This window comes from Neomonachus schauinslandi, chromosome 6 (genome assembly GCF_002201575.2).
Source record: "Neomonachus schauinslandi chromosome 6, ASM220157v2, whole genome shotgun sequence".
NCBI classification, from domain to species: domain Eukaryota; kingdom Metazoa; phylum Chordata; class Mammalia; order Carnivora; family Phocidae; genus Neomonachus; species Neomonachus schauinslandi.
In genome coordinates, this window is record NC_058408.1 from 86,188,871 (window position 1) to 86,210,522 (window position 21,652).

Below are 21,652 nucleotides of genomic sequence, written 5' to 3' on the forward strand. Positions count from 1 at the left end.
TAGCGGTGGAATGAGCAGGCAGGGAGTCACATAAAGGAGGCTCTGAAAATCTTGAGACATGGTCGCTCCTTGGGCTCTAAATGCTCTGTACCATATGAGACAAGAGCTAATGCCTTCTTTTTTGGTGGAACCACTGCCATTTCCCGATTCGAGACTTACGGTGTGCTCGAGTGTATAGTCTGTGTCCTGTGTCACAGGTCTGCCAAGAACTGTCCCCAGCCTCAACACACCCTCTAGTTCACACCGTTTGCACAGGGTCTCTGAGAAAGGGAGCCCGCCAAGGGGACAGACTCACCTGTCCCCTCGTGTGCAGCCTCCCTTGTGAGCTGGGGAGGACTGGAAGGAGAGATTTATACAGAAGGTGAGACTTCCAGTTTCAGGGGAACGTCCTGTCGTTGACGGGTTGGAATTCCTTAGTTTGAGACCTTAGTTCATCTTGGAAGCCTTGTGACCTTTCTGTGGGGTCAGAAGTCTCTGTAGGGACTGTTGTTCTGTCTCTACTAGGTCAGAAAGATTAAGAATCCAGTAGGAAAAATTGGCCAACAGTTTGGGTAATGTTATATTGACCCACGGTGACCCTAGAGCCCTGAGATTCTTTGAGGGAAAAAAAACCCCAAACTGGTACAGTCAAAAAGAGCAGATTTCTCCTATTTGAATGTGTTTAACTAGGCCACCTGCCTGCACAGTGTGAGACCCAGGGCTCCCAGTGAGGGCTATTGGCAGGCAGGAGAGCCCCGAGAAGGGGGTGACGGATGAGCACAGCCTTAGTGAGGGACGTACGATGCTCTGCCCCCCAAAAAGAGAGGCCTGGCAGTCTCTAGGGGTTTGAATGGCTGCCGTGTTGAGCAGGGACAGAACCATTCTGAATGCAAAGCCGTGGTTTCCTGCTCAGTGAACTGACATTCACTGGAGGTGGTCGGGCTTCAGAAGCCAGAATCCAGGATGGAAACTCCTAGGCTAAAGGACCCCCAAGTCCCACACCCTGCCCATCCCCCACCACGTCCAGGCAGAGCCCAGATGGCATCTGTGAGGGGTGCTGCCGTTGAGGTCCCTGCACCCCGTCTTGTGGGGGGACTAGCTGATCTAGAAGCATCTCTCTTCCTTTCAGCCTAATCTGTGGGGTCTCGACAGCTTCTTCTGGGGCTCAGAAAAGGGTAATTGGCATCGGCGGAGGGCCTGCTACGTGCCGGACTCCGTGCTTGGGCACTTTCTGTGCATTACTCATTTTCTCCTCACCGGAACCATGTGACGTAGGTAGTGCTCCCGCCCGTTCCACAGTGAGGAACTGAGGCACGGTGAGGTGAGCTCCCTTGCCAGGGTGTCAGCCATAAAGCCGTAGACCTGGGGTTAAATGCAGTCTTTCTGGCCCCAGGGCCCACCCTCTTAAGCACCAGACTGTTTGAGAGAATTTTCCTCACTGTAGACAAAAACCACAAATCTATTTCTTACGCAACTTGATTGTTATTTGACGTCTTAGCATCAGCTGTCACCGATCTCTCTGATTTTGAGACCTGCTTTTTATATTGAAAGAACTTGAGGAATTTGCACTGGTTTTTGTCCTTATTTGATTTTTCATCTTTTTTATATTCTAAGTGAATGAAATCTTTTGCTCCTGACCTGTCACTAACTGGATTAGCTTGAAATGCGAAGATCAGAGTGGGATTAATTAACTAGAGTGGCTTTTGCTTATGGAGTCAAAAACTGGGCAGGACGGGGCGTTTGTCCATCTATGTTTAATTGCGCACGGGGAGGACGTGAGCTTCCATCCTGGCTGGGTTGGATGGAGTTGGCTGGGGAACAAGACATCTGTCACATCATCTCTGCGTGTCCTCAAGCAAGTAGCTGAGAACTCATCTCTTCCTCAGTCCTTTGGGTGGGGTTCCTTAGCCTAGCCCTCCTCACCATGTTGGGATTCAAAGGTGACAATAAAGCACTAAGTGAGTCAGGCACCAACTGGACCAGATCGAACCCTGGCCTTCTCCCCAGGGAACTTAGACTCTACAATTGCACTGACGTGAGCAGGTGCAAAGAGCCCCCAGAATGCTAGCACCCATCCCTCCTCCGCGCCTCACCAAGATTTGAGCCCGTTCTTGCAAGGGTCAGTCGTGCTGAAGGTCCAGCTAGAGAAGAGGACAGCCTTGGCCACGGTCAAGGTAAGAGGCAACGAGAGAGAAAATTGGTGGTAGGAAGTCAGCAATCAGGTGGTGATTTGCAGACCTGGCTGGAAAATAAACCAAGGGTGGCATAAAGCAGCACTGTCCAGTAGAAGTTTCCATTTTAGCAACTACTAGCCCATGTGACTGTTGAGTACTTGACATGTAACTGGTATGACTGAGGAACTGAATTTCTCATTTTACTTAATTTTGGTTAAAGTAAAACAGCCACATGTGTGTCCAGAGGCTACACCGTGGTTGTAGAGCTTTGCTATTTTAAAAAGAAATCACCTTTACACACAGCTTTCACTTACAGACAATGGCCTTGTGAGGTACATAGAGTATAAGTGATCCTTACAAATGGGGAAACTGCGGCTCAGAGCAATTAAGTACCATGCCCCAAATCACACAAGCCAGTAAACAGCAGAGCCCTTGCCCACGGAACCCAGCGCTGTTGCCTTCCTTGTCTCCTTGTGGCAGACTCCATTCCTCTCGTGGTGAGTGAACGTTGCTTACATCTTACAGCTCTCACGAGTGGCCGCCCCCGGATGCCCCAGTGGACAGCCTCCCACGTCACCAGGAGCTCATTCTGCCTAATGTCAGGGAGCACAGACCGTGCACACGCGCCCTGCTTCCCCGCTGTGAGGATGCCACCCTCCACCTGCTTCCTGCATGACTAGTGAATAAAGGGTTCAAGCAGAGAATCACAGACCCTAATGATGAATGACTTCCCCGTCCCCAGATATGCCGTGCTCTGATAGGTGCATGACAGCAACAGGGAAACCGGACTCTCTTTTCTCTTCCAGTGGTCAAGACCAGCACCGCTGAACCAGGTTTTCCCCAAGACAGGGAGAGTGCCAAAACCCCAGTGGCAGCTTCATGCGTGCATCTTAATGAGCTCTCAATCCATCGGTTTCTGCAGCTGTCACCAGTGTTCTTTTGAGAGGGTGGGGTGGGGGAGGGGCACAGGAACTAGGCCCCACCTCTCCAGGTCTTGGGGCATCGCACAAGTGGGCTGACATAGTCCTGTGTTCCCCTGTGTTACTACTATAACCTATACTTCCTTTTTTTAAAAAGATTTTATTTATTTGACAGAGAGACACAGCGAGAGAGGGAACACAAACAGGGGGAGTGGGAGAGGGAGAAGCCCCGATGCGGGGCTCGATCCCAGGACCCTGGGATCATGACCTGAGCCGAAGGCAGACGCTTAACGACTGAGCCACCCAGGCTCCCCTATAGTCCATTTTTCCTACGATCCTTTCTGTTGTGATGTCTCTAAAATACGCAATATTAGTAGTAACGTTCTGGGGCAAAGCGTAATGCGTATTAATTTTCTTTTCTTTTTTAATCTGTATATTTTAAAGGTTAATAAATCATAGGAGCGAGAAAGCCTTTTTAAAGGAAAAGCTTGGCAATTGAACGATACATTTTTCTGCCCTAAAGACACTTGTCAAACAAGCTCGTGGCTCAGACAGTACAGTTTCGGCAGCAAATTCTGAATTCTCGGGGTGGGTGATGCCCTCTGCCTCTGCGTGCCGGTGGGACTGTTTTAGGGTAAGGGTGCTCTCTCCAGATGCATGTAAGGCGAGACAGGACTTCTGGGAGGCCTGCCAGCCAGCAGTTACATGCCTCAGGGAAGGGTGTTTCTACAGAGAGCGCCCCGCACAGAGTACGAGCGTGTGTGTGGATGTCCAGCGATGCTGCCTTTCTCCCATCATGCTCTTTAGGGCAGGCTCTCGGACCCGGACACGATTCCTGTGTGTGTCTGCAACAGCTGCGGTGACGGTGGAGTGGGGATCAGAGTCCATTGAAGGCGATGGTTTTTTCATAGAGTTATAGACTTACTCATTCAGCTCAGGAGTACTAATTGACATCTTCGACCAGCTGAAGTAATTCGATCTAAGCACACCCAGACCAGTGGGACATTGGCCCAGAGCAACCCGCAGACGAGCCGCACGTGTCAGGCTGAGCCCTTTCGTGGCCAGGTTTTGACCGCCCAGCTAACCGTTCTTCTGAGTTGTGCCCCTTGATGGGGACTTTGGAAGTTACAACTTTATATGTTACGTATTGAAATGTAGATCCTATTTCATATTCACTTTAAAAATAAGCTCACACCAGAGGGGAGGGGCTGGGGGGATAGGAGCAAGAGGTGAGGCGGATTAAAAGGAACAAACTTCCAGTTATAAAATAAGTCATGGGGATGAAAAAAGTACAGCATAGGGAATATAATCAGGAATATTGCGATAACTTTGTGTGGTGACAGATGGTGACCACACTTCTTGTGATGGTCATTACACCTGAAGTTAATACATTATTATATATGGTATGTTACATATAACACTGTAATATTATAGTATAATATATATAATTATATATTATAAGTAATTATATATAACATAAACATAATATAGTATATAATATAGATTACAATATAGTATATATTATACTATAATATTATAGTATTATATGTCAACTATACTTCAATGAAATGTTTTAAGAAATTACACCTAGCAAAAATTAACTCATGACTTTATAGCAGTGAGTGCCGCAAATTTGGGACTGGGCCTCAGTCTTCCTCCAGATCTCCTAATAGGAACGCGAAGACCTTTGCTTCCATACCTCTCCCCTGCTCCTGTGATGGAGCGGCCGAGCACCTGCTCCTTGAGAGGAGACTGGCCGGAATGTGAGGATATGCCTGTGGGCACAGACTAAGCTCTGCCACTCCAGGATGGCCGCGTAGCAGGGCTGCATGCCACTGGCTTTTGGGGAAACGTGTATCTCCCAGGGGAGCAAGAAGCTGGCCCCGACCGAGAACAGTCACCCTCTGCATGCGTGTGCTTATTAGCACAGGGTCTGTTAACAGCCACTGACTTCGATCGGGGTTGTCTTGGGAAACACATACCGCAGGTTCCAAATGCACTGACTTCGATCGGGGTTGTCTTGGGAAACACATACCGCAGGTTCCAAATGCACTGACTTCGATCGGGGTTGTCTTGGGAAACACATACCGCAGGTTCCAAATCCACCTGTGCTTGAGAATCCTGATAGGGAAGTTCTTTTGTAATTATGCATAGTCATTTTGTGATGAAATTGTATTATGTGTTGGGCATCTAAAAACATAAACATTTCAAAATATAATTCCAACGTAGAAAAATAGCCACTTGAGGACAGAGTCAACATATCTATATAAACACACACAACACCCCATTTTATAATCTCATTACTTCAGTTAGGAGGATATTATGAGCCTTTTACTATGTTATGAAATAATTTTTCTAGATCGTGATTTTTAAAAAACTGCACTGTATTCCATTATACCTACATATGATAATTTTAATCACCCTCCTTTTCACGTGAGGTAATTAGGTCGTTGCTAATTTTTTTAAAGATTTATTTATTTGAGAGAAAGAGAGCACAGGGAGGGGCAGAGGGAGAAGGAGAGAAGCAGACTCCACTAAGTGCAGAGCCCAATGCAGGGCTTGGTCTCACGATCCTGAGATCATGACCTAAGCCAAAATCAAGAGTCAGATGCTTAACTGAACCACCCAGACACCCCAGGTTGCTAATTTTTTTGCCATTATAAAAAAAACTCTGAGAAACATGTCTTATATATATGTGTGTGTGTGTACATATATATGTATATATATACATATATATGTGTGTATGTATGTATGTATATATATGGCCTTGGGTGCATTTCTGATTGTTAGCTTCGATTTAATCCCTGAAAGTGGAACTCATCAGTGAAATAGCCTCAGTGTGTTTAAGGCTTTTCATTCATACTACAGAATTTCTCTACAGAAAGAATTGTAGCAGCTGACCATTCCCAGCAGTGACGAGTGGTCTCTCACCAATATGGGGGGTTCGGGGGTAGGGAAGATGGTGCTGCTGTTGGCCCACATACATGGTACATTGAAATCCGTCTGTTTTCCGGGGACTACAGCTGACGTCATCACCACTCTGCTGGCTTTAATAAGATGGAGCAGCACTCCATCTATCAGCGATGGCGCTGGAGTTCTTCGGGTCCATAGAAGTGCTGCATTTGAAGCAATATGTGGGTAGCGGGCAGGACTCTACGACGCTCCAAAGATTGCTGTCCCTGGTACGCGCACACCTTCTCCTAGTTACTCCCCTAACGCTTTCAGGGAAAACGAAAACGTGAAAGCATTTCTGTTTCCCTTAAATTAGAAGGGAAAAAAAAACACTTTTCAAGTTGAAGAAGGTGCTTTAACATATCCTATTAATGTACTTGTCTTTGCGCCATTGCGGTTGTAAAATGCAGTTTTGGTATTGGTATGGAGGAAGAGAGTTCCCACGGAAGCAGAAGGGCCCGTGAAAGTCACAACACAGCCAGCTGTGTGATACCAGCTCGGTTCTAGAGAAGTGGGCGTTTGTACGGAGGGTGGCACGCGTCACCTTACCCTCGGCCCTGGAAGTGGGGAAGCTGCTTTTTGAGGTCTCAGTGGATGGATGGCTTCCAGCTTTGGGTGCTGGGAAGGGTTGCAGATCGCTGGTGATGCCTTGGCCGCCTCTGCCCTGGCTGAGCTGGGAAGTACCTCCCTCGCTTTCAGCGACTTGCATCGTGCTTCCCAACTTGTCTTGCGATGAGTAGAAGTGGCCAGTTCCTCGAGCGCGTCTGAGAGGTCCTCGGTTCCCTGGTCAGGCCCTCTGGTTCCATTCTGAGCGTCACCCCGGCAGGACCGTGGCAGGGCCGGGCAGCCCCTGCGTGCCACCCCACGCCCCACCCCGAGGATGTGCACACTTCCAGAATGCAAAGAGCAAGGGAGAGCACACCAGTCTGAGCAACTGAATCTAGTCTAGGAATCAAAGAGACGACATTTTGAAGGTACACCATGCTTTGAAGCCTGTTAGCCAGGCACCCGGACGATCCACCTTCCAAAGGACTTACTTTTTTTTTTTTTTAAGATTTTATTTATTTATTTGACAGCACAAGCAGGGGGCAGAAGGAGAAGCAGGCTCCCCGCTGAGCAGGGAGCCTGATTTGGGCTCGATCCCAGGACCCTGGGATCATGACCTGAGCTGAAGGCTGACGCTTGACTGACTGAGCCACCCAGGCGCCCCCAAAGGACATATTTTAGTGCTGCAAATGCAGAGGTGAGTGTCTGGCTCACCCAGTGCCCCAGCCGGGACAGCTCCCGGCAAGAAACTATCAGGAAGATGTGATCCTCTCTAGGTTATTATAAGACCCAGGAGATAATCAGTGTTTTCTTTGCTGTCAGGACTCAAGCAGGGCAGTATTGTTCTGACGTAGGATTCAGTCTGTTCGTGCCAGTCTTTCATCCCGTCACGAATGAAGGGCTGCACGTGTATGAGGGGAGGGCCTTGTCTGCTGTGCAGCTTTGTTGGGGGACCTGAGGTTGGCGCATGCGTGGCTCTGTTCTCTCTGACCCCGACACGTTTCCCTGCATCTGAAGCTCAGACCCAGCTAAACGCTAAGGGTGTGAAGGAAATCTCAAAATCTCAGCTTTGGGAGGGACCTAGGCAGCTCTCAAGCCCAGCCCTGGTTAGCTGTGCAAACCTCCCACTGGGCCTGGCCTGGAGCCTCTCTGAGCCACCCGTTCGGGGGCTCTGATGCTTGAATGGAGTGTTTTCTGGCCATTTTTATGTCGTCACCTGGGTTCTGCCTTAGAAAGATCTTAATCGTCATTTTACAAGACAGCTCTCTGGCCAAAAGAAGAGGTTCTTGGACTCCTTCTGTGTTCCTTCTCCAAGTTTAGCATCCTCACCTCTGTTATGGGCCAGATTGTGTCCCTCAAATTCATGTGTTTTAGTCCTAACCCCCAGTCCTGCGGAATGTAACTATATTTAGAGATAGGGCCTTTAAAGGGGTAACTAATTAACGTTAAAAAGATGTCATTGGGGTGGGTCTTATGTGCCTGGTGTCCTTCCAAGAAGAGGAGATTAGGACACAGACACAGAGGGACGACCATGTGAGGACACGGAGGAGATGACCATCTACAAACCAAGGAGAGAGGCTTCTGCCAGCACCTCAATCTCAGACTTCCAGCCTCCAGAACTGGGAGAAAGTGCATTTCTGTTGTTGAAGCTGTCCGGTCTGTGGTACTTTGTGATGGCTGCCCAGCAGAGTGATCCACCAGCCCACCACCCCTCTCCTAACACCTCGTAAAAAGTGGCATCTAGAAGAACTGATTATGATTGGGCCAAAGAAGAGTAGGATGGTCAGCACCCATGTTATTAACAAACCAAGATCCCATTAACTTGGCTGGTCATGATACCGAGTGACCATCTCCAAAGGCTTTCGTGTTTGTTTTCTAAAACTATTCTTGCTCAGTCACTCTTTTTGCATCCTGTACTCGATGCAGTTGTTTTTTGAACTTGGTTGCAGGATTTTACGTGTAGTCCTGTTAAACTTTGCCTGCCTTGGGCTGAGTGAGCCAGTGACCGCCCCCATGCCTCAGGGAGGCCTTTGGAAACCACGTGGGGTGTCATCACGGTTGGGCCTGAGGGGTTCCCACAACACACATCCCATTCCCTGGTAAGAACCTGGGGTTTGGGTGGAGGATTTCCTTTGGAATGACACGTAGGACAAAACTAACTGTCCCTAAGGTGGATTTCAGGATACACAGTGCCCAGTGTGGGTACGATGGGGTTTCAGGTAGGATATCTGGGAGAGGTAGATATGAATCCGAGCCGTAGGTGCAGAAACCCATGGTGGTAGCCACAAGAATTGGGCCTTGCTGAAGGAGGGAAGACAGATTCTGAGAAATGTCCTGGCTCAGCCAGAATCACAGGTGACGTGTGACAGAGGCAGAGTTTGGCTTCTCTATCCCTGTGGTTCCTTCTCTATCGAAGAAATTTCTTCTGGGAATTGAGGTAGAAAAGGCATAGAGATCCCAAAACGAAATGTCAGAGTCCTGTCGATTTATCTAAAAAGGTCTTCTGTGTCATCAAGCCATTGCCTGTGAGGCTGTAAGAAAGTAGGGTCCTCCCTGAGGACGTCTCAGGGGAGTGTTTGGGACAGGATCAGCCCTCAGAAGATGAGCTTCTTTTGGAATTAGACTTAAATTCAAGTGCTCTTCATCTGGCTCAGGAACATCAGACCCTGTATTTTGCACATGATCCAAGTCATCTGACCAAGGACGGGTATTATGGACAGGCCTGGGTCCTCCCTGGGGCCATGTTGGTTTTTCACAGCAGAGCATCATTGGCTGTCTGCATGGATAGGCCTGCACTGGGCAGTTCTGTTGTCCCCGGGGCCCCTGACAGGCACAGGCGAGCACCATTAGCTCGGAAGTGCTGACAGTAAAGACACCTAGAACATTCCACAAGAACTCTTCTCCCTGAAGGAGAATAGTAGTTCATACCATATGATAAATTCTTCATGACTCGGTCAGTTATTGGGAGGACCGCACTCTTCTTGAATCCATTCCCATTTCCTGTGATTTCCCCTTTGGTGATGTTCCTAGAAGATGTTCATGGGACAAAGAGTGTAACCATGGCTTGCTAATCCCAGCACATCCTCTTTGCTGGTCCTTAGCACCTCAGGTGAGTTTTTAATCCCTGATCCTGACTCCTCTTTTGCCCGTGTGGTGGCTTCTGTAAGGAATAAGGGCAATAGTAAATACAGATGCACTTTGTGAATTAAAAAGCTGTATTCGGGGGCACCTGGGTAGCTCAGTCGGTTAAGCGCCTGACTCTTGGTTTTGGCTCAGGTCATGATCTCAGGGTCATGGGATGGAGCCCCGTGAGGCTCTGTGCTGAGCGTGGAGCCTGGTTAAGATTCTTTCTCTCCCTTTCCCTCTGCTCTTCCCTCTCCCCCGCCCCGCCAAAAAACAACTGTATTCAAATGGAAAGTACACGGACCAGTTTATCCTTACAGGTATGGTAGTCTTAAACTTTTATTTATTGTAAACTGAAGTCCCTTCCATGCTTCCGAACTGTTTGCACTGACCTCATTCATTACTTGTAATAGTCTGACCCTTTTCTTCTCTACCTTGACATGTCCAAACCTCGAAGTCCTGGCCGGACCCACCAGCTGCCTAGGCTGCAGGGTGGCCTTGGGAGTGACCTGGGGTCTCTGCGGGCTGAGGAGGTGATGGGGTGGTAGGGGCTGCCGAACCAGTGGCTCAAGGGAGAGGTGGCTTTCCCACCCATTTTTGGCCCAGCGAGGGCAGCCTGTACTTCCCGAAGCTTTGGGCCCCAGCCTGACACTCCGTGAGCTCACGGACTCCTGTGTGTTTCTGTTCAAGATTTACGTCCACCTGAAGGAAGGCGGGGGCCCCGATGGGCTGGACGCACTGAAGAATAAGCCCCAGCTGCACAGCATGGTGGCCCGAAGTCTGTGCCGGAACGCGGCAGGCAAGAACTACATCATCTTCACGGGGCCCAGCATCACCAGCCTGACCTTGTTTGAGGAGCTGGAAAAGCAAGGTTTGTTGTGTGGCGAGCCAGTCCCAGCGTGGCCGCCGCCCCCCTGGAGAAGTGGTGGGGAGGTCTGGGGGGTGCAGGTGCGTAGCGACCAGCACGGCCCACAGACCGCTGCGGCCAGGAGGGAACACAGCGGTTTCAGCCCGCAGTGTGCCTGCCACGTACCTGGACCCTGCCGGGCACCAGAGATCTGAGGGCACGCCTGCCTCGGGCTCCCACTCTGCCCAGGGCACCTTTGTGTCCTTCCCTGTGAGACCGGGGCCATTCCAGCGGTTCTCCTGGCGTCTTTGTCCATTCGGGCCGCTCTCACAAAGTACCTCAGATTGGGCGGCTTATAAACAGCAGGTATTTATTCCTCACAGTTCTAGAGGCCCCAAGTCCAAGATCAGGACGCCAGCCCTAGAAGGGCCTCTTCCAGGTTGCAGACCTCCCATGACGTGATGGAAGCGACAGGAAGCTCTCTGGGGTCCCTTTTCTTGAGGGCACTCCTCCCATTCACGAGGGCTCCACCCCCACGACCCAGGCCCCTCCCAGAGGCCCCGCCTCCTAACAGCCTCCCCTGGGGCATGAGGCTTTCCGCGGAGGAATTTGGGGGGAACGCACACATTGGCTCTGTAGCGCCTGGATGCCGCTCCTGCGTAGGCCCGGAAGTCTGGACTCAGCCCCCACCTATGATGTGGGCGCTCAGGCTGACAAGGACATCACAGAGAATTATGTAGATTAATACAGGCTCCAGGGCAGTGGGCCTCAGAAAATTCTTAGTATCCCTGGTGCTGAGATGCTTTGTTCATCGGTTGAAAGATTGGGAAGTCTTTGCGGCTCTGGCAGAAATGGGGCTGGAGAAAAAGCTCTGGACTGAGTCAGGGAGCCCGAGAGCAGGCTGCTTATCCTTTGCTTTGTCCCACATTTTTGGGGGATTTATATCTAGTCCACTCGGGAGAAACATAAAAAGCCTGTTCCGCTATGGCAGCCACTGGAATTGCAGACCTATTGCTGAGCAACGGATCAGACATCTGGCCTTAAAATCCTCTCGAGTCATAGGGAGCCAGCACCTTCTGACCTTGACCTCCGCCACGGCAAGGATGAAGCAGCCGCTGGACTTGGTGCTCTGCTGGCCCTGCTGGGTCTTACTCCTCTGTGAGGTCCAGTCCCCGACAGGGCTCGGGGTTTACCTGTGGGGAGAACTCAGGGTGGAGAGGTCAGACTATGTGAAGAGGGGCCGTGGAAGTCAAGGTGGAGAAAAATTGGCCCTCATGTGTGTTACCAGCCACATGGGAAGAATGAGGGTGTGGTGAGAACCTGGGCTGCCATCCCTGCCTGCCTAGTCTAGTCCCAGGGTGGGTGCATGGCCATGAAGCCCTGGGGTACCTGGAACTGCCTTGGGGTGCAGATGCAGGGATGAGGGAAGCATGCACGTGGTTACAGAACGTTTCAGGTTACTGACGATAGGGTGTCAGTGTTCGGCGGACTTCAGTCTTTCCCTGAAGACCCTGGGGATGAGACCGTCCCCAGTGACTTCAGTCAAAAGGGCCGCTTCACGCCCCCTGCAGGCATCTAGACTGGAGCTGGCTGCAGGGAGAAGCAGGCTCCCCGTGGCCCGCTCAGTGGGGCAGGCCTGTGCGTGGGGAGGGCCAGGAAAGGCCTCGAGCCCAGGGTGGAATTTAGCGAGGTCTCCTTGTTCACACTGGCCTGTGCTCACAATCCCGCCTGCCCCCATGGAACCTTCTGTGCATTAAAGGCCACACTGTCGCCCCTCCCTCAAGAGGCTTTACGTTCAGAGGGAGGACGCTGTCCTGGCGCATATTGCTTGGTGATTCTTTCCTCTGCATTTAACTTACCTCCAAGGGGACGGGGGCTCCGTCCTGCACGCTGCCTCTGGGTACTGTGCACGCAAGCACAGGGCGGGGCCTGTGGCTGGTGCAGTCTTGGCCAGAGTGTTAGGGGGTCATAACTGTGGTCAGGCTTGGACAGCAGACAGACCTGTGCTTAATCCCTGCCTTGCCCTCCTAGCTGGAAGCCTGGGGGCCTCTTGGAGCTGTAGTTCTTCTTCTGTAATGTGGGTAGGATAACCTGGGTGCAGAAGTTTCCAGAAGTTTATAGAAGCAGATGGGATGAGGGGTGCACATGCTCAGCGCTGTGAGCGCTGTAACGACGAGACTCCCGTTGGTACTGCCGATTCACTGCTCATGTGATGGTCTCGTGTGTCATCTTAAAGGTACTTACAGAAGTCCTGGGAGAGATAGCACCTTTGGGATAGAAGTCCCCGAACTGTAGCAGTCTCCTCTATGGGGACTTCTAGGGGGCCCGTCTCCCAAGCGTCAGCCTCAGAACGGGGCAGTCCCGTCCTCCGCGCCGGTGTGCGCGGGCTGTCCGTGACCGTGTGGACACGGATTTGTGTCCCTCTCCCCGCAGACATTTACTGCTGTGGCCTGCTCAGCTCCAGGAAGAGTGACTGCACCGGCCTGCCCCTGTCTATGCTGACGAGCCCGGCCACCCCCCCAGCCCGGGGCCAGCACCGCATCAAGATGAAGGGGAACATGTCTCTGATCTGCTGGTACAACAAAGGGCACTTCCGCTTCCTGACCAATGCCTACTCGCCGGTGCAGCAAGGTGGGGTCCCGGGGGGACTCTGCAGCTCTGGTGTTGGGTAGTCCCCGTTCCCCAGCACTCACCACGCCACATCCGACAGGGATGGGAGGTGGGCAGGAGCTACCGGGGCCCGCAGGCTGCCAGCTCAGCGTGGCTTGCCAGCTGGGAGAGAAGCCACGGCGGCGGGCTTTGTGGGTCCCCCGGCTTGTGCGTGGCCACGGTGAGTGGCCGTGTTCGAACGGCATTTCCCCGATCACTTGATCATCTAGGAGTCTTTGAAGAATCTGTTCTGAAGGGAGGGGAAAATATCCACTGTTTTATCACTTTGGCGTCGTTCTTCGAGGTTACCCACTGGTGTTTTGGGGCGTTCAGGTGATTCTGTCATTCATCTTCCTGGGGGTTTAGAATCCATTCATAACAAAGGGATTTACTTAGTAAGGATTCTATAGTTAAAGTAGCTACAGCTGAAACACTTGTAAACTGCTGAAAAGGGAAATGGAAATGACAGTGGGGCACTTTACAGAAATATTTGCATTTACATAGTGTATTTGAAAATCCCCTGTATTCCTTTATATTAAGACATCTTTCCTCTTCTGAAGGAACTCTCTAGGGGGCTCAGTTGTGGGGGAGGAGTGTGGGGGCATGTATGTGGGTGTGTGTGTGGTGTATCTCTGTGATGTGTACGTTTGTGGGGGGGCTGCTTAATTAACGTCTGCTGTTCATTTATTCTGTCCCTCACCCCCTGCACACACACCTAAGTCACATTATGTTTCAGTGGAGATTAGAATCCAGGGACGCAAGCCTATGGGACTTAGGTGTAGAGAGCTATAGAAACCTCCAGGGCTGTGTGAAGGGCCCTTAGAGGAAATGTTTGGAATTGACCTTGCAAGCCGAAGGTGGGACTTTGAATTGGACTTCTGTACTCTCCTGATTGGGCAAGAGCATTCACGGGGAGAAAGTTCGGGAAGAGGTTGTAGGAGCTGCCTCCCACCAAATTGTGCATAACAAATTATAAATTATGCAATACGATTTAAGATGACAAAACCTTAAAGCCCCAATCTCAAGGTTTGAGAGCCTTAAATCCGTCACCAAGGGAACCAGCAAAGAGGATATTGATGGGGAAGAAGAAAAAAATTGGTAGGCTTGATCTTTAAATATGCCAAAATTTAGCGTTTGTGTTTCTTTCAGTTGTAGTTTCCATTTCTAAAGTACTCTAAATCACAAAATCCTGGGCGCCTGGGTGACTCAGTCGGTGAAGCATCTGCCTTGGGCTCGGGACAGGATCCCAGGGTCCTGGAATCGAGCCTGACATTGGGCTCCCTGCTCAGTGAGGAGCCTCCTTCTCCCCTCCCCTCTGCCCCTTACCCTGGCTCATGCTCTCTCTCTCATGCTCTCTCAAATAAATAAATTTAAAAAAAAAATCACAAATTCCCAAATTTTAGACTCCCTTAAAATTCCCAGAAAGTATGCCTCAGCCCCTCTGGCAGCACCCCTAGGGTGGGTGGCCCAGACACCCATGAACCAGGCCTGCTTGGGAGCAGAAGCACCCTGAGGCAGGGAGGCGGTGTGGAGAGCCCAGGCTGGCCCCCCTCTCCTCCCCATGGGGGAATTCCTTTCACTAGTCCACATCTTAGGGTGTTTGGTTTTGTCTGTTTTTTTTTTTTTTAATGAAGGGAGATATTTTTCCTTTCAATGTACTTTCATTTTTTAAAATGTCGTAATTTTTCTGCACCCTCATTAATGATCCATTTTTTATATGAATAATGTAGTGAATATTTCCATACATTTGGGAACATCTTTGATCATTTCCTCAAAATCTGAGAGTAGAGTAGCTGGCCCAGAGGGTCTGAACATTTTGAAGGCTTTTGATGACATGTTGTCGAAAGACCGTTCTTAACACTGTGACGGGCTATGAGAGGACCCATACTCCTCCTGCGTTTACCAACACGTTTTTTCCCCTAAATTTGTCAATCTGGGGGGTGAAAATGCTACAGAATTTTAAATCTAAATTGCATGACTACTGGGGAGGTTGCGCATCTCTTTGTGAATTTGTTGGCCAATTTTCAGTGATTTCTTCGTGTTCTCTTCAGTTTGTCCTTTGAGATGCTTGTCTTGTTGAAAGCAAATTTTATGTGTATAATAGGCAAGTGTTTTTCTGGATTTGTTTTACTTTTGCTTTTATTTATGATTAGTATTTTTAAACCTAAAATTGTTTTTCCTTCTGCACGGGCAGATCTGTTGGTCACATTCTTTGTTCTTACAAGAGCTTTGGAAGTCCCTGCTTTGTGCCAAGGCTGAATGAGTGTAAGATCACCTGCTTGTCATATAGTGTGATTTTGTGCTCTTTACAGTAACCCTCTGGCATCAGTTGGGTTTTTACTTTTTTTTTTTTTTTTTTTTTTAATTAAGTGGCAAGGGTTGGCTGACCAAGCAGGCCTGCCTCTGTGCCTGAACCATTTATAGAAAAACTCTTTTTCTACTTTTTAAAAATATCACCCAGAGGATGAAGTCTCAAATATTGTAAAGACTGCCTTTCAGCTTTAGACTCTCTCGTGCTATGATCATATATATATATATATATACACACACTCTTCTAAAAGTTGAGTAGAATTTCCAATTTTAGTAAATATATAACTGGTTAGGAACATTTTAGGAATCGGTTTATTATTTCTTCTGGATTCTAAGGAAAAATGTCCCTTCTTTCAGAGAGCGTGAGCATGTGCACAGGCTTCTTAAAAGTCACATTTCCAGGGATATCCGTATGGAGAACCCAACCCTTCTGCTTTCCTTCTGAAATCCGTTTTGGATCTGTCCTCTCCCTACCAGGGTCCTGGCCCACCTGGGGTTCAGGCTCCATGAGACCGATGCACACACACAATGCGGGTGTAGGACTGAGTCAGGGCTTGACTCATTCAGCCTCACGGAGTGGCAGAACGAACGTCAGCCACGCCACGAATAGCCTTGGGAGGCGGTGGACGGGGCTGCCACCGCGCGTGAGCACACGTGTTTCTCCCACCCAGTCTGCTCGATCTTGTGGTGCCGCAGAGGTATCTCGTGTGTGCACGGAGATTCCACACAGCTGCGAATGCGCAGGGTTCGCCCAGGGCACCTTTGGGCCGCATACAGGTGACGTCAGCAACACCAGTAAATATCAGCTTCTTGTCAACCTGTCCCATGTCCAAGCTTGTTGGTCCTCAGAAAAGGATATTACGGGACATTTCTAGCTGGAATAGTATCTCAAAATCCAAAATATCACCAGGGACGAGGGTGATTTATAAAATGGGGGAAATGCTCAAGCAGATGAGCGCAGACCTGGGGTTTGAAGCCTGAGATTTCCAGCAGAAAGCCTCGTAAGTTGACAACTATGAGGAGGATGAGGAGGGAATGAAGGGCTGGAGCAGGTTCCCTCTGGCATTCAAGGAACTATGGCCCCGGCGGTCACCCAGGAGGCCGGAGCTGCAGGCTGTGGGAGCTCCAGGGACGAGGTCGACCCCGAGCCCCTTGGCGCGTGAGCCCGACTCCCTGGAAAGCTGGGTGACTCAGAGCGAGTCACCCTCCACATCTGGGGAAGAACGGAGGGGACTCTGTTCCTGTATAGGGATGATCTGATGCGCCCATATCCATGTGCACTCCGTGGAGCCCTATGGGGCCCGAGCCTCTTTAGACTCAGAGGAAGCTGTAATTTCGGACAAATGAAAACGGAGCTGGGAAACCTGCCCAGGCCTGGGCTCATGTGTGAGACTAGGATGCTTCCCTGATCGGTCTTGGGCTGGGGTGGGGTGGCTGAGGTAAGGGACCAGGAACAGGCATGCTCAGGGGCACCGTTGGAGAGGGACAGCCCTCCTTGGAGGCTGCAGGACATGCCCACCCCGCCTGCGTGGCTGGATCACCAGACAATAGAGCATCTCCATGCAGAGTCCCAGAACCCTCTGGAGAGGAGGAAGCCCCCAGCCTGGGCCTCAAGGCCTTCTGACCCTCCAAGAGCTTTAGGAAATGCATTGCCTGGGCCCCACGCCAGGCCTCCCGAGACCACATCTCTAGGGGTGGGGCCCTGCCAACCTCAAGTTCTCCGGGGACTTCTTGGTGTGAAAAACCAGTATCTGGGGGCATGGCTGGGGGACAGGGACCAGAAGAAACAAAGATCCCAGCTCAGGGCTCAGTCTGTGCAAATGGATCCCTACACTCCTGTCTCCTGCAGGTCCCTTGGTGAGCGGGCAGGAAACACGCTAGGTGAAGCCCCTTATGCCTGCAGGGGACACCCCTCTTGTACTTCCACCATATCCATTCAAGTAGCACGAAAACTTCGCACTCCTTTAGACTGATCCCTTTTGAAAAACACACTCCAAAAAACAGTGTTGTTCTCATAATCACATGATGCTGTGGGGGGAGGCTGGTCAAAGGAGATGGTAGCAAATCCCAGCCAAACCTGAGCGCACATGGCTCCTCGGACAAAAGCGTTCTTCCACGTCTTCCGCGTCATGTCTGTGGAGGGCAGCTGTGGGCCTGTGGGGCGGGTCTTGGAAACGAGGTGGTCCTGCGGCGGTTTGGGCGGCAGGGTGAGGAGGGCTAACTGATCTCTTTCTGCTCCTCGCACCCCGATCAGTGGGCAGTACCCCTGGACACCTTCCCATTTGCATTTAGTAGAGCAAAGGCATTTGAAGGCCTGGGGTTGGGGTGGGGGGCAGAGTTTCCAGGAGCGGCAGGATGCAAAAGGCATTTTCCCTCCCTTAGTCCACAGGGCCCCCCAGAAGTTCTGGGATGCATGGAAGGAGGAACCTGGGGCTTGTTGGGTGGGGGGCTCCTAGTTCTTCTGGATCTGTAACTCCGCCCTTCTGCAGTGATGGAGGCAGGCAGAGGAGGCAGAAAGGACTCGAGCGCTCCCTGACCTCGGCAGCCTTCGTGTGCGGAGGGAGGAGGTGGGGAGAGTGAGTCCTGCATCTCCCCTTTGCTCTCTGAAGGCCCTGCCAGGTGCGGCGCCCTCCCCGGTGTCACTTAAAGCCACCTTTGGGCCCGCCATCACCCCGCGTGCCCGCAGCACCCCTACGCACTCACCTAACTTTATGTTCTCAAGTCCTCAGAAGCTTTTAGGGACTGGTGTCCATCTTCTCTCCCTCGCCTTCCCCCCTTCCCCCTTGGGTCCCAGTTGCATGGCAGCACGGCCAGGCAGGGTGGAGCTAGGACCTTCGTCAGCGGGCGTGTGCAGGAGACGGATCGGGAGGGGGTGTGAGCTTCTCTCTCCTCCGCAGGAGTGATCATCAAGAGGAAGAGTGGGGAGATCCCCTGCCCCTTGGCCGTGGAGGCGTTTGCTGCCCACCTTAGCTACATCTGCAAGTACGATGACAAGTACAGCAAGTGAGTGAACAGGCGGCTCATAGCCACGGGAAGGCTCCTGTGGTCTCGCGGGCATGGAATAGAGGTTGCTGGGTGCTCAGGAGCCCCCCAGCTTCAGAATGAACGGAACAAGCCCCTGGGAGACAAAATCCTGAGCCCCCATCCTGGCCTTCTGGGCTCGCCCGTGCAGCCCCCTCCCGTCCGGGCGCCCTGCCTCCTCCCCCGCCACCCTTGCCCTGAGGTGCCCTTCCTTCCACTCACTCGGGTCTAGCCTGCACCCTCCGTCCCCCGGCTGGACTGCCCTCCGCCCGTCCCTCACAGCTGCGGCCCTGCCTGGTTTCCAGCGCAGGTTACATAATTCTTTCCACTCTGGATGCCCGGAGCAGGTGCACACCCCCAGCGCCGTAACAGGAACTCAAGAAGCGATTGCTGGTGAACCTGAGTGTGACTATTAATTGCCAGGGTCAAGCCTCACAACCTAGAACAAAGTTGGAGTAACCCCAAAGACAGGTGGGCGTTTACTCAGCTCGCTTGGAGGGGAATCTGCTGGACTTCATGGCAAAGAGAGAAAACCGAGGACCCAGTTCTCCCTGGAAAACTGAGCCTAGGTTTGGAGGGGAGCCCCACTCCATTGGGAGTCCTTGAGCAAATGTTTATTGCACACCAAGTGTGTGCTCAGCACCTGCTGATTCCATGCGGTTACTACAAAGAAATCCGCATTGATTTAATAGACACGTTCAGGACCGCTCTGGGCTGCTGGTGGTGAGGATACTGACCCTCAAACACTCCTCAGTCCGGTGCAGAGACAAAGATGTGATGGAGGACACAGTGCAGGGATGAGTCCTAAGTTGGGCTGGCCCTGGAGGGGCCTCCCTGAGGTGACATCCGTCCTGGACCTGAAGGGAAGGCGGGGGTGGCAAAGAGACGTGCACTCGGGAGGAGGGGACACATTGCAGACGCCTGCAGCTGAGGGTGAACTTGCCCTTGGGACGTGGAGGCAGTTCAGTGTGCCCGGGACACGGCGTCCGAGGAGGGTGCTGGGCAAAGCTCGGGTTGGAGCTTCTGAGCCTCGCCATGGAAGGCCTGGCTCCCCGTTCCGGCATCTCCTCCAGCGACTCCACTCCCACCCAGTCCTCTGATAGGGATGGTTTTCATCTTAGTCCCAGGTCAAGTTCAGTGTGACAGGGCCTCAGCGGGAGCCGGCCCCCGGCCTGCCTCCCACCCCCGCAGCTCCTCGGTAGCAGCACTGGCCATGATGAGGCCCTTTGGGACCATCCCCCCCTGACACGGGCGCCCGTGCACCCCTGGGGTCAGCCTCTCTTATCCCTCTGTCCTTGTAGGTATTTCATTTCTCATAAACCGAACAAGACCTGGCAGCAGGTGTTCTGGTTCGCCATCAGCATCGCCATCAACAACGCCTACATCCTCTACAAGATGTCCGACGCCTACCACGTGAAGAGGTACAGCCGGGCGCAGTTCGGCGAGAGACTGGTGCGGGAGCTGCTGGGCCTGGAGGAGGCCTCGCCAGCCCACTGATGAGGCCGCGGCCGGGCTCAGGTGAGGACCAGGTCCGGGAGGCCGGAGGAGGGGGAGAGCCTGCCGTTCTGACCTGCCCAGCCAGAGCCCTGGGCGCCCCCGGGGGGGAGGGGGTGGGCCCGGAGGGGTGCCCCCGGCCTCCGCAGGGCCCAGGGTGGGCCTGGTCAAACGACAGCTGCTCTCCCGGTTCCCCTTCAAAGAAGAGCACGTCCTCCCTCCAGAAGCCGCCCACCCGGTGCCGGGACGGGCGCCGCACCCAGACTCTACATGCGGCCCGGGCGCTGCCGGTGGCCTTTGCCCGGCGGGGCGCTGCATCCTCGGGACACCCGTGGAGCTCACCTCGGCACGGGGGACCCGGGAAGGCTGTCGCCACCAGAGGCGCCGGGGACAGGATGAGCCGTAGCGTGTTCTGCTAGAAGGGCCTGCTCTGTGAGGGTGTAAAGACGTGTGTGACCTGGTTCCCCCTCATGCCGTGTCTGCAGGTGACCGGAAGCGAGCGCTGAGGCGGTCGGGCGTGTGCGGGAGACCAGAGCGTTCTCTGGCACTTGCCTCGTGCAAGCCGCTTAGAGCGGGTCTCCTAGGACAAGAAACACAAGCTGGGCCATGAAAATGCAGGGATGCAGTGGGGGGAGCGGTTGCCCGTTCTGATTAATAAATGAGGCGTCCCTACTCATTTCATTTCTCTAGCTGGTGGCCCGGGGGGGGCGGGGGGAGGGGAAATGCCAACAGAACCGCAGTGATGTGTGATGCTATTTTTTATTTTTAAATATATCTTCAGGTTATTTTCTTACTGTTGCTTAAGATCTTCTGTGAAAGGAAAATACCCCCCTTCTTTTCCACCCCCTCTCCCCCCACCCCAGCCGTGACTCCTTGCATGAGCACAGTTCGGCATCCCAGGCCCTGTGACTGTACTGGGGCCAGAGGGGGCAGCTGGCTTCCTGAACGGACGTGGTTCCACTCCATCAAGGATCCCGGGGCGGGTGGGGGGGTCTGTGGGCCTTACGCTTTGTCACAGACGTTGCCATTGGCAGAATTCCTTGTTTCGAAAACATGTAGCATTGCTGAAGCAAACAACAAAAGGACGCTTGCTCCCCCACCCCGGCCTCGGCCCCGTGTGCGGTGACCTGGTGGTGTCCACTCCTGTCTGCCCTCGGGGGCCTGTGGCCGGCACACCCGAGCCCTGTGATGGGCCGGGGCCCCCAGCTCCGTCGGGTGTGATGTCCCGCAGGGCCGGGGGCTCCCTCACCTGGGGACCGAGAGCTGCACGTCCGGCAGCCTGCAGCAAGGGCTCCGCTGACTTCCCACAGCCTCCGGGGCTCCTTGGGAACCCCGGTCCGCGTGTCTCCGGGGGAGGCCTCAGCCCGGCTCGCCCACTGGCCTGACCATCCCCCACAGACGAGAAACAGTGACTTCTGGAGTTACGTGATCCCCCTGCACCCCAATTTATGTAGCCCCCTCATTTTTTACAAATGCAAAATCTATTCTACTCAGGCTTTGGGACTTTCTTCCTTGTTCATACTCCGTTGATTCCATGTGTCGCTGGCAGCATGCTCCCCAGCTCCATGTCATTTCCGCATCCTAGGTTCATGAGGACCCCCCGCGCCCTGTGGTTTGAATTCGATGCCACGGATTGT

The 21,652-nt window shown here is 52.4% G+C and overlaps 1 protein-coding gene across 1 annotated transcript in view; it reads left to right on the top strand.

The window, feature by feature from the left end:
- The window catches only part of PGBD5 (piggyBac transposable element derived 5), a 95,252-nt gene extending 75,219 nt beyond the window's left edge, over window positions 1–20,033 (top strand). The window contains exons 4-7 of the mRNA XM_021696154.1: window positions 10,385–10,565; window positions 12,975–13,172; window positions 18,398–18,503; window positions 19,823–20,033. Of these exons, the coding sequence (XP_021551829.1) occupies window positions 10,385–10,565; window positions 12,975–13,172; window positions 18,398–18,503; window positions 19,823–20,018 (681 nt within the window). The 3' untranslated portion in view covers window positions 20,019–20,033. The remainder of the gene's footprint in view (window positions 1–10,384; window positions 10,566–12,974; window positions 13,173–18,397; window positions 18,504–19,822) is intronic.
- Window positions 20,034–21,652: the final 1,619 nt, after the last annotated feature.